This window comes from Sorghum bicolor, chromosome 9, assembly GCF_000003195.3.
Source record: "Sorghum bicolor cultivar BTx623 chromosome 9, Sorghum_bicolor_NCBIv3, whole genome shotgun sequence".
NCBI lineage: Eukaryota > Viridiplantae > Streptophyta > Magnoliopsida > Poales > Poaceae > Sorghum > Sorghum bicolor.
Window position 1 is genome coordinate 56,865,014 of NC_012878.2, and position 12,865 is coordinate 56,877,878.

At 41.8% G+C, this 12,865-nt stretch overlaps 2 protein-coding genes across 3 annotated transcripts; both read left to right on the forward strand.

Annotated features, from left to right (window-relative positions):
- LOC8074572 (probable purine permease 4) lies at positions 8,988–10,564 on the forward strand. The gene has a single exon (XM_002440182.2). It carries the CDS (start codon positions 9,082–9,084, stop codon positions 10,117–10,119), a length of 1,038 nt encoding a protein of 345 aa, XP_002440227.1. The 5' UTR covers positions 8,988–9,081; the 3' UTR covers positions 10,120–10,564.
- LOC8063575 (60S ribosomal protein L37a-1) lies at positions 10,684–12,604 on the forward strand. 2 transcript variants are annotated; one of them, XM_002440183.2, is made up of 5 exons: positions 10,684–10,817; positions 11,569–11,608; positions 11,706–11,794; positions 12,135–12,217; positions 12,310–12,569. In XM_002440183.2, the coding sequence occupies exons 1-5, from the start codon at positions 10,815–10,817 to the stop codon at positions 12,371–12,373; spliced, it is 279 nt and encodes a 92-aa protein (XP_002440228.1). In that variant the 5' UTR covers positions 10,684–10,814; the 3' UTR covers positions 12,374–12,569. The 2 variants fall into 2 exon arrangements, with proteins under 2 accessions (XP_002440228.1, XP_021302519.1); XM_021446844.1 differs by lacking the exon at positions 10,684–10,817 and having other exon boundaries at positions 11,542–11,608; positions 12,310–12,604.

A 12,865-nucleotide genomic window follows, 5' to 3' on the forward strand; every position in this document is an offset into this window, starting at 1 on the left:
TTGTTAGCACTAGCTACATCTAGTAACGCATTCATCGTCACAGTTTGCTAGCTAGTGTGCTTTCGTTGCCGTTTGGATTTTGCTGGTTGAGAATTGCAAGGAATCATCAAGAGGAAGAGGAGGATGATGCTTGGAAAGATACACGAGATCGGCGACGTACGCCGGCCATTTCGGTTAACAAAGCGTTGCTATTATTGATCGGCACAAATTTCGTCAGGGAGATCGCTGTGTATCGGTACACGCGTTTGTTGCCGTGAATTAATGAGATAGTCGTCGGCACAAGTGCGCGAGAGCTAGCGAGGGAGACGTACGTGCTGCATGCCGAGGAGTGAGGAGTACGTACTGAGGATGTGGAGTGCGACGTTGTTGCCAATGGCATGGGCGGCGGAAAGGTAGCTACAGGCTGGAGACCTGGAGTGGCACGTACGTACGTATACTGATTCTTGTTCTGAAATTAAAGATTTATTAGGCGACACGAACCGTGTGGTTTTTGCGTGGATTTGTGTAAAGAGCGAGCTAGGGACGGAGGCGTCAACACTTGCCGGTGACAACGGCAAAATACTGCCTACTCAAGATATATTTTTAGACTTAAGTGGTGGGGATTTATTTTTTTTTAATCACAGCATATAGAGGGTACAAACACATACTCACGCACTTTATCCTATGTGTATATCCAAAAAAACTGATTTCGGGCTTTGTAAAGTCACTATAGACGTCTTTCTGTCGATGGGTACATGCTTACCAATCTCTAGCAAAATGCAAAACATCTGTTTAAAGTCGAGGATTTGAATCTGGATAGATAGGTTTCACCACAAACCTAAAAAGCTGAGCTATACTTAACTCAGTGAATTTTATATCATCGTTGTAATCATTGTTATTACCATTATTATTAAGATTTTGTTAAACTTATGATGATGATTTGATTTAGTTTGTACCTACAACAGTGGACTGGAAAAGTATAGCCTCCATTCCAAAATGTGGGGTGTAAATTTAACTATGAATTCAAATATGCATGATGTTTAGTGCACAAAAGATGGATCAATAGATTCTTATTTTACATGTCTTTTGTAAAACTTTGGTTTGGTCGTAGATTTGATGATATACTGCTAGAAAAATATTGGTCAAGCAAAGTATAATTTAGGAGGATTCTAAAATCCTAACACACCTTATAAAAAATAAATAGAGCCCATAGTAGTGTCAAATAATAAGCCCACCTTATGCTATTTTCCACTAATCGTATAATTTTTGTACCCGGGCTATTTCTTCAATTATTCATGAAGATATTGTTTTTCTCTTTTCCCTCTAGGCTCTAGATCAACCTTACTGCCAAATCAGTAAAAAAAAAACTATGTAGCAGCTAATCCATGTTTATGATACTATATGTAAGTATACTCTCTCCGTATACGAAATAAAAGTGGTCCTGACCGCTTGGCTAAAAAGAAGTCATTGTGCATGTGGAGCCCTATTCTAGACTAAAATACCCTTGGCTCTTCGATCGCGTCAAAACAAATTAAAAAAACATCGGCCAAGGGATTCAAACCTTGGACCCTGCCCGCAGGCCTCAAGTCCCACCTGCCCAACTAGTCCAGCTACAATTCTTTCTCGTCTAGAGGACACCCACAGACGTATTTGATAAGGGCAAACATGGAAAATACCCCTTAATTAATGACTTCTTGCTAAACACAATCATGTCCTAAACGACTTTTATTTCCTATACGGATCGGAGGGAGTATATTCTAAGCATCTATATGTCACCTTTAATTCAACGAGTTGTAGATAATAACAATAAAAGATTGCTTACCCAACCGTGTCTATATATATACTTACCACAAACTATAAAAGCACAGTGAAGTCAATGTGTTAGTTCTTCTACATAATTGATCCACTGCATACAATGTACTGTATGAGGCTATGAGCTAGAGAGATAGTGGACGACCTTGTAAAATAATATGCGGTAAACACCACACGCTACACTTGAGTGATTCTAACATGTCGTTGCATGCACCTACACACTCTAAATATGCTATCATCTAACAGACCTAGCAAGTAGATACTCTCATGCATGGTAGGCTCTTTCACAGTTCTGGAATCAGGGCACTCAAAGAGCCTAGACTCTTGTTTCCTTACTAATGCATGACTTCTTTTGCTTTCTCATCCTTCCATATATTTGCAAAAAATCCTATAGAAGCTATATATAGCACAGGGCTAGACTGCCGGGAAGCTAGCACTCATAAAATCAGAAAAAAATAAATACATGAATAGATAAATAAATAAATGTCCTCAAAATGTTCATGATAATTTAGTGGCCTGGTTTTGTTGTCGATGGTGTGGTTGTGGACACTTGTTGACGGCTCGATCGAGGTACTTCACACACTGGAGAAGGAGCTGGATCGGTCAAAAGATGCGATAGATCCATGCATGCTATTCCTTCATGAGAACAGCATGCTGAAATAATGACTCCAATGATCAGCCTGTCGACCTATTTTTTGCTATGGAACGATGAAGGATAAACCTTACACATGTCTCACGACACGTTGCTAGCTACTATTGTCTTTGTCCGAAAATAAGTTTAGTTAGCAGCTCTAGGAGAGCAAGAGAGTGATATTGTGGGTCTGTTTGGTATAACTCACAAAAGCTTCATGAGCTGTTTTGAGCTGTTTTTTTTAAACACTTATTTCTAAAACAGCTTCATGAGTGAAGCTGTTTTTCTTCTTCTCTCACAAAGACATGAGTTGGGATGAAGCTGAAAAAGTAGCTTATTGCAGCTCTCTCTCTCATCTATACAAGAAGTAGTTGGTGAAACTATTTTACCAAACACCTTTTCCAGAATAGCTTAGGTTCATCTAAAAAGTTGTCCATAAAGCCATTTTGTAAAAAGACAGCTTCATTAGTGAAGTTGAGTTGTACCAAACAGGACCTATATGAATAATGTGAGTTTTACTTCATGGAATGGAAGTCATCTCTTTCTGTTACTCTCTGTAACTTGCCGAAGCTAGTAAGGTCATTTTGTAGACTGATCGATGATGGTATACTGGACCAATGCGCAGTTAATGAACATATATTAGAACAGTAGTATGAGGCATTGGGTCTGGTCAATTCTGATCAGAGCTTGGTGTCCAGTAGCTTATATCTGGCTATCTGTCCCAGTTTGGAACTTCGTATTGAGTCTGCTACTCTGCTGGTCAATTCTGATCAGAACTATGAAGATAACACAATCTTGGATAGATACATTGAGTACAGTACAGTAGCTGTCCCAGTTTGGAACTTTGGATTGCAGCAAAGTTCTGTACAGAACAGAAATGTGGCTGTGTGTATATATATATATAGCTCGATCGGTGTTGATCAGTTGCCCATATGATTGGCGTCCTCATCACTAGTGATGATATGATGATATGAAGTTGCTGTACCGCTGCAGACATATATGTGGATGGGGATGATCACACGCAGTGAACACTGCACGGATCGGGATCAGATACAAATAAAGGTTGGCGGCCATCAGTAATTATATTTATATATATGGAATGGCACCTGCTGTAAATGGAAATCACATGATCGATGCATGCGTGCAATCAGCCTTCGATCAGTCTACTTCATTACTTCCTAATAACTAGGGTATCTATGGTGATATCCCTTTCAAACTGACTATATATATCATATGTGCATGTGCATCCATGTTTATCCCTATGACTATATACTATGACATTATTTGTCGATCCTTGGAGCATGACCTAATTAGTGATTTAATGGATAAAGTGACGGCGATTGAGTGGAGAGTCTGATCTGTAGCTATGAGTGCCACTGCCATTGCCCATTTCTTCCATCGAGTGGCAGCACTTGAAATTTGCTTTTTCTTCAAATGTATAGCTAAGGTAATTTGAAAATAGTCTGAGATTTCTCATGCAAAATTATCATCCATAATTTAGGTGCGAGATTTTAGAAAGTGTTGGATGAATCCAACAAATATGCCGCTAACTTTTCTATTGACTTGTGAAACTTATTGATTTACCTATTATTTCTTTTTAGAAAATATTAGAGATAGTGTGTTAGACTTAGAGTTGGCCGACCCCAATGACCTTCCGATTCCAAGGACAAAGAGTACTTACCCTATGTTCTCTCGCCAACTTAGACCCCGGTAAAATTTAAAAGTTGACCCCGACAAATGCATTCCATCCCACAAGAGAATACATATCTTGTTTCACTTGCTAGTTTTATTTTAGAGTGGATGTTTCACTTGCTAGTACTCCCTCCATCCAAAAATAATTGTTGTTCTCGTTTTCCAAGAAACAATTTTAATTAAATATATATATTAAAAATATTAGTATTTATGGTACATAATTAACATTATTAGAAAAATCTTTGAATCTAATTTTTCAATAATTTTATTTAGAAATATAAATCTTGTATATATTTTCTATAAATCTAGTTAAATTTACGACATAAAAATTAAAACAATAGTATCTTGAGACCAAAGGAGTAGACAGTATGGCTAAGGCTCAAGTGAAAAAGAGAAGCAAAGTAGGGGCCTTAAACAGTTAAACCCCTCCTGTTCTTTAGGCCAGTCTCAATGCATGTTTCATGGAAGTGTCATGCACATTAAATAGGGTGCCACATAAGCAAAATTGCTGACTTGACAGGGTCATTAAATGAATGAGTTTCATCAGATAAGAAGGAGTTTCATGTCTATAAAACTTATATAGCTCGGTTACCTAGTTTATAGTCTTGGTAACTGTGCCATAAAACTATACATTAAAGACTGTTCTTTTTAAAGCCCAGCAAGCCGAAGCCCACTTACTGGACGTGGTCCACGTGTAGTTGTGGACTCAAGCAGGCAACACAATCCCAGAAACGCAAAATTCACCTGCTTGTAATAAATCAATTGTTCTGGTCCCTGCCGACTCATCAACGACGCGACGCCCTTTTGTCTTCGTGATTCAGGCCTTGTTTAGTTGGCAAAATTTTAGTTTTTTGGCTACTGTAGCACTTTCGTTTTTTTTTTACAAACATTGTCCAATCACGGAGTAACTAGGCTCAAAAGATTCATCTCACAAATTTCAGATAAACTGTATAATTAGTTTTAATTTTTATCTTTATTTAATGCTCCATGCATGTGATTAAAGATTCGACGTGATGGAGAATCTTGAAAATTTTTGCGACCTAAACAAGGCCAGTCGCGCCTGTGCGCTCGCGCCCTCATCATGGCCTGGTGCCGGACCGAGCATCACCGCATCCTACCGGTGAGCCGTTGACCGGTGTGACGTGAGAAGGTGAATTTTTATCAAATTTTTACCTACAAGTACACCAACAAATCTCCAATTCTACACTTGTTTGTTTATCACCTTAACGTTCATTCTTTTTCCTTAGAGTAATAGAGGTCTTGTATGTTTAGCTAGGGAGGCAAGAGCAAATTGTTTTATTCTAAGGACCCCTGCACGCTCATGCATCTTGCGGCGCGTCGTTATAAAAACCTTTTCTCGATCTTAATAAAAACTACACAAAGCTTTTGTATATTTGAGAAAAAAAATAAAGATCTTATATCTGTTGCGAGTCAAAGAAAGAGTTTTTTTTCTACTAGACAATGAGGATCAACTGGTAGAAAACTTGGCTCATTCCAGCAAGATGTCGGGTAAGGAAATTACATATTTCTAATCATCTAAGCATGGTTCACTTTGATTTTCGGCAACAAGAGCTTTTTAAGTGGTGACTCAATTTTCAACCGCCACTACAGCTGCACCTAGCAGCCTCTAGATATGTATTTGTAGAGATAAGTCTATTTCTAATCGATTTTTATAGATAGCTCTATTTTCCGTATTCTCTAGAAGAAATTAATTTCTAGAGGTGGCTCTATTCTCAACCACCACTACAAATCGATTTTTAGAGGTGATTAGAAATAGAGCTGCCTCTAAAAATAGGAGTTGCACATCTAGAAACTATTTCTAGAGACGGCTCCGGTTCATAGCCGCCTTTTAATTTATAGAGATGGTTGGAAATCGGAGTCGTCTTTAGAAACACTTTGTAGATGAAAGGGTATAAACGGTTGGGCCAACTCGTCTCTATAGAGGCATCCCAGGCACCTATGTACTTGTTTTCTATAGAGTAATGGCTGCTTGGACATTATTCAATATCTACTTTAAAATTTAATTGCGTGGACTAATTTGATAGCCAATTAAAGCACAATGAAACTATTTTTTTTTGCGAGTGTCAATGGAACTATTGTTGAAAAGGAAATTGGCCCAACTAGTGATAGTTAGAATTAGTTAATTGAGAAAATGCAATAAAATGTAGGTGGTTTAAATATTTTTCCCTAGAGCCCTTTTACAATGGTTGGAAAGTATCATTGGTAACTTTAGGTACTTTTATATTTTCTGTTTTCTAAATAATTAATTGAGAAATATATTATAGAGAGTATTTTAGAATTGAGGTTGTGTCCTTCTAAAGGTAGATGTAATGCTCTCCTCTGCAACATGTTCGAGTGGCGGCCACCTAGTTCTCATCCTTGTTTCGCTGCGCATCTTTAAAGTGGGCAAACCCATTCGACCATGGTCACTGAAACTGTTTGGGCTGATTTTGTCTGACATGCTCGAGTGGCGGTCTGCCTAGTTCTCATATGTGTTTTGTTACATATCTTTAATTGGGCTAGACCATATCATGGTCACTGAAATGGTTTGGGCTGATTATATGGGCCATGTTGTGCTCCCTACTACGCGTGAGCCTAAACAAACCATCCTTTTCATCTTCATCACATTTTTTGTTCTTCTTTATCCAATTTTTTTGTCATACTTTCTCATCTATTTTGCAACGAATAAATTGATGAAACCAATGCATGTATGACTAATTTAATGGAAACTACTTTTAACTTAACAAAAGAAACAACAAATACATTGACATATACGTTACTTAATCAATACACTGCTAAGATACATTTATGGCGGATTTGATGGAACTAATTTGATGTAGTAGATATGATATATTTTTCTCTTTATTATAAACATGGTTAAAGAAATACGTAATACGTTCTGAAACGTAATACACTGATATGATATATTTATGGAGTAGACTTTTAACTTGGGATAAAAACGTCATACGTGTTCTGGAACGTAAGGAGCATAATAGTGTTCATAAAAATTTTGAAATGGATCGGATACATTTCATACATGGACGACCCACGTACGGATATCCTTCCCGAGGTTCTCACTTGATCACTTTGGAGCTTTTATGCGAAAACTTATACTACTATGATATATAAACAGCCTTTAACTGAAAGCCCAAAATTCGGGAAGACAGAAATCAGGACGTCGCCGAACCAGCATTAGTAGTAACTGAAACGCCAAAATTCGGGAACTAGCTGCAGATTCATCAATTTTCGATATTCCCAGGAGATCGTCGCAAAGAAAAAAAAAACAAACCCGGAGATAACCGATCCATGGACATTTTGTCCAGAAAATATATATATATATATATATATATATATATATATATATATATATATATATATATATATATATATATATATATATATATATATATATATATATATATATATATATACGGAATTGATACTGTACAGACGTCCGTCCAATCCGGACGGACACACACAAACGACTCGAACCGCCGTGACTATCCGCTCCCATCCAACTCGTGACCCCAGCGGACAGAAATAGATGCATCCAGTCGCTCTCTCTTCTCTCTCGCACGCACTCGCTCTCTTCGCTCTCCCTCGCCCGAGCTGCTCTCCGGCCGCGCGCCCAGATCGGGATGCTGCACCCGCGTGCAAGCTTTGCTGACGCCTCTGCTCGGCTGTGCTCCCTCCATCCCTCTCTCTCCTGCAACCTCCATTTACCCTGGGTGTTCCAATAGATCTCGCTCCCACTTCTTCCACCGGAGACAAGAACGACGACAACCACAACTACGGCTCCAACGCGGTAGAGCGTTCCTTCTATATATCCAGCTTATCCTTCTTCTCCTTCTCTTCCTCCTCCTCTCAACCCAAGTTCCCCTCCTCCCCCTACTCCGTCTCTTCGGATCTAGATCTAGATCTAGATCTAGATCTAAGGGACACGACGTTGATTAGGGTTTTCAGTAAGTTTTGTTGCAGTAGTCTTACTTTGTTGTTGCAAAAAGTAATGTTTCTTTGTTGTATTATTCTTTTTTTTATGTTGCATCTCGCTTTTGCGCTTTCTTTCTATTGTTGAAGTAGCCTCGTTTTGCTGTTGCAACAAGTAATATTTCGTTGTTGCATTAGTCTTTATTCTCTGATGTTGCATCTCGCCTTGCACTTTTGTTTTTCTTGTTTCAGTAGCCTTGTTTTGCTGTTGCAACAAATAATTTTTTTGGTTGCATTAGTATTTTTTTCTTTGATGTTGCTTTCTCGCATTGCGCTTTGTTCTCCTTTTGTTGCAGTAGCCATGTTCTGGTGTTGCAACAAGTGATATTTCTTTGTTGAATTAGTTTTTTTCTAATCTTGCATCTCGCATTGCAGTAGCTTTGTTCTATTTGGTGTAGTCGCTTCGTTATGATGCTGTAGTAGATTTTTTGTTCTGATGTTGCAAACAAGTAATACTTTTTATGGGGGAGTGGTGAAGATGCAACGCACCTAGCGCGGTGCGGCGAGGGGATGCGCGGCGCAACAGAATGGTAGAGGGCAGGTGGCATGGCGGGATGGTGGTATGGCGGTACGGCGGGATGGTGGTATGGCGGCATGGTGGGAGGTCGGGTTGCGTGCGAGCGCGAGATGATCCGCCCTAACTGGCGAGTGACACCCGAGTCGAACGGACCTAAGGCGCTAGGTGCTCTGTTGTTTTGGTCAGATCAAAACGAGTCGTATTGTTTTTGTGCGAGGAGCGAACACGGTTTCGTGGGGTGAGGAGTCATACACTCGGACGGATCCGAGGTGCGTCCGGACGCACCCCTGAAGCCGGATGTCCGGCCGCTAGGACTTCCGATATATATATATATATATAAAATATAGACTCTTCGTTTCCTCCAAAATCTCGATCTCATTCTCGTCATCGACCAAATCGCCCCACTTACAACCAACCACCGCCGCCGCTGCCATCATTGCTTACGCCTCCGCGACGAGCTGCAATGGCGATCACCAGCGCGCGCCGCCGTCGGATAGCCCTCTTGGCGGCGAACTACGCGGCGCTGCTGGTAGGTTCAGTCGCGGCGAGCCTTCTGTCCCGGTACTATTTCGCGCACGGCGGCCAGAACCGATGGATTGTCACGCTGGTGCAGTCAGTTGGGTTCCCGCTGCTCGTCCCCGCCGTGTTCGCCTCCGGTCGCCCCGCCGCCGCGCCGCGCCCGTTCCTGTGGTTCTCCCGGAAGTTCCTCGCCGTCTGCCTGGTCATCGGCGCCCTAATGGGCGTCAACAATCTGCTGTTCTCTTACAGCTCCTCGTTCCTGCCCGTGTCCACGTCGTCGCTGCTCCTGTCCACGCAGCTCGCCTTCACGCTCGTCCTGGCCGCCGTCATCGTCCGCCACCCGATCACCTTCGTCAACCTCAACGCCGTCTTCCTCCTCACGCTCAGCTCGGTGCTCCTCGCGCTCCGCTCGGGGGACTCCGGCGAGACCCCCGAGGGCGGCGGCCGGTCGCGCTACGTCCTCGGCTACGTCGTCACCCTGGGCGCGGCGGGGCTGTTCGCCGCGTACCTGCCCGTCATGGAGCTCCTGTACCGCAGGGCGGTGTCCGGCGGGTTCATCCTGGCCGTGGAGGTGCAGGTGGCGATGCAGGCCATGGCCACGGTGGTGGCCGCGGGAGGTGGCCGCGACGACGTGGCGCGCTGGGAGGGCTCCACGGCGCTGTACTGGGTGGTGGTGCTGACGCTCGTGCTGACGTGGCAGGCGTGCTTCATGGGCACGGCCGGTGTGATCTACCTGACCTCGTCGCTGCACAGCGGCGTGTGCATGGCCGCCGTGCTCACCGCGAACGTGCTGGGCGGCGTGGTCGTGTTCGGCGACGAGAAGGCCGTCGCCACCGCGCTCTGCGTCTGGGGCCTTGCCTCCTACCTCTACGGAGAGTACAAAAAGAAGAAAGAGGATGACGCTTCTCCGTCCGCTCCCGAGTACGACAGCGTCGGCAAGAACGGCGGCGACGTCCCTGGTCGCGAGCTCGAAACCGTGTAAAACAGACAAGACCGTGCCACACGCAGGTGATATAGGAGCCATGCGAGAAAAGCTAGAAACGCGTTGTGTGTACAAAAAATAAAAAAGGCTGTAGTTTTTTTATTTAGTTTTTTTTAAAAAAATAGATATGCATGTGTGGGACCTGAGACGCATGGGTTTATCTTGATTCTTAATGTAGGCTAGTAGCAAAAAAGAAACAGTGATCATATAGGTAGCACAGTGATTGAACGTATCCGGCCGTATGATTATTTGAAATTATCTGATAGGGCGTTGTGTATCCTTTATATTGTCTAATATAAAAAATATGATAAGGCGTTGTGCATGAGATAAACACTATAAAAAAGAACAATTTTACAAGATAATAGTTTATGCAAAAAAACAAATTTAAAAATATATACAGAAACAATACAAAATCCGTGCGGTGATCAGACCATAATAATAACACCTAACTTCTTTTTGGGCCTAAAGTTTGCTAAAGTGGCCTTGTAAAAACATCGGGCCGCCAGAACTCTGGCCCAAAATCCACTAATCCAGTCTGCCAGCGGTCGACCAGAAGAGCACGAGGAAAACCCTAGCCGCATCCACATAACCTCGCCCGCGCCGCCTCCCCAAGGAGACTCGATACCTCTCGCTTCCGGCAACGCCTTCACGCTCTCGCTTCCGGTGACGACGCCCGCCACTCCCTCGTCGACGAGATGGTACGTAGCTTTGGAAGAAATTGTTTAAGCTTGGGTCTGTCTTGATTTTGGTCGGCATCTTCGAGAAATCCTTACGATTAACTAGTAGTACTCTCTACTTGTTTAGCCTGTAAGTGTTCCTGCTAGTGCTTTCCGTAGTTATCAGGATCGTTGGATTCATAGGCTGACCGTGGGATTTCGAAATCTGGCACTATTATGTTATTTCGTGTTAAAATATTTGTCAGTCTTGTTGCCGGTCGGACAGGCTCCATACACATAAGGCCGTGTTTGGGTAAACTCTAATCCACCCCGATCTACATGTATTGGGATGAATTGGTGTCGGAAGCTAGTGAATTTTCCACCTCAATCCTGTTACATGTAGATTGGAGTGTGCTGAAATGCAGCCAAACAAGCTCTAAATGATCGGTACAGGCACTAAATAACTGAATAACTACAGGTGTATAGCTGAATAGGTTACCAAAGTAGTAAGAATATTGTGCTTTCTTCAGATACATGCTTTGAGCAATAATTATCATTCCATACGAAAAGCTATCTAGCTTAAACTTTCCAACTAGATCTTAGCTATTGTTTAGCATCTCCTAATTTTGGTCAGTCGAAATTAATTTGCATAGGTTGAGTTGTGCTGGTATAAATTAGTTTAGCGGTTCTCTGCTTCTGTCTATGCAGTGTATCATGTTAACCAATGCAGAGTATTGTAGGTATCTGTACATGTTTGTTCACTTTTTATTTATGCTCTGTGATGATTTTGCAGACGAAGCGCACCAAGAAGGCAGGAATCGTTGGCAAATATGGTACAGACACTGGACTATCTTTACTCATTCTTTTGCGGTCTCATGTTCTTACCATTGTATTCTGGTTGATAACTCTTTTGTTATTGCTGTTACATAGGTACCAGGTATGGTGCCAGTTTGCGTAAACAGATCAAGAAGATGGAGGTCTCCCAGCACTCCAAGTACTTCTGTGAGTTCTGTGGCAAGGTAAACTCATTGATTTTGTGATGCCTTGCTTTGATAGTCACATAGCATACTGATCAATCATTTACTGTGCATTAGTTGAGTGTCATTTATTGTTTGTTTGCTATTTTTAAGATGCACTATTGTTTATTTTTAGCAATTATGCACTACAGTTTCCACCTTATTTGAATTTACTAGATAGTCGATTAATGTCAAGGCATACCTCGCCAGACCTTTTCTGGCTTTTCACTGTTTTAAAGTTTTAATGAAACTCCTTTATGAATTCCATACCATGTTTCTTTCTATTTGCTTTTTGGTTCTTACTTGTGCCATTGTCTTTTGTATCGCCAATACTTTATAACAGTTTGCTGTGAAGAGGAAAGCAGTTGGTATCTGGGGATGCAAGGACTGTGGGAAGGTTAAGGCTGGTGGTGCCTACACCATGAAGTATGTGCTGAAGTCCAGTTACTCAGTTTATATTGCATTTTCTGTGTCTCTAGTCGTCATGCGTTTTATTATTTGTTACTTTGCATTTCCAGCACTGCCAGTGCGGTCACTGTCAGAAGCACAATCCGGCGCCTGCGGGAGCAGACCGAAGCATGAGTATGGACAGTTTGAAAAGGAATACCTGGATTTTGTAGTTCAGCCAAGAGTCGAGAATTATGATGTTGCCATTTTGCCTATTTAGCCAAATGAACAAGAAGAAATGTTTATCTATCTGTAGTTACCTTGATACTTTGTACTGTTTGGTTTCTCATGCTAAATTGATGGTATGCAAGTACTTCCATAATTGTATGTTTTTTTGTGTTGCCGAACAACTTTGATGTTCTGTGATGGTTCTGGTGGTGCTTAGCTGCTGGTAGCATTGAGATTTGGAACATAATATACCAAATTGTTGATTATGTTTTGAAGCAATGGCGGGGGCTGTCTTTCAATTAAGATAGAGAGAAGCAGAAGTGCCTATGTACAAGCAAAGGGAAAAAATCATGCCCTCCGGCGGCCAAATTGTTAATGATTACCAATGGTACATTTCGGTGCTGTTACAGCACTTGTCAAGCGCGTACTAATAGATTTGATGCAAGGATAGCAAGTCAC

What these genes read in the sequence shown, in the direction of transcription:
- LOC8074572 (XM_002440182.2), top strand. Translation starts at nt 9,082, where the DNA reads ATGGCGATCACCAGCGCGCGCCGCCGTCGGATAGCCCTCTTGGCGGCG.
- LOC8063575 (XM_021446844.1), top strand. Translation starts at nt 11,557, where the DNA reads ATGATTTTGCAGACGAAGCGCACCAAGAAGGCAGGAATCGTTGGCAAA. An exon ending in AGGAATCGTTGGCAAATATG is followed by an intron (nt 11,609 to 11,705) that starts GTACAGACACTG and finishes GCTGTTACATAG; the next exon opens with GTACCAGGTATGGTGCCAGT. An exon ending in TCTGTGAGTTCTGTGGCAAG is followed by an intron (nt 11,795 to 12,134) that starts GTAAACTCATTG and finishes ACTTTATAACAG; the next exon opens with TTTGCTGTGAAGAGGAAAGC.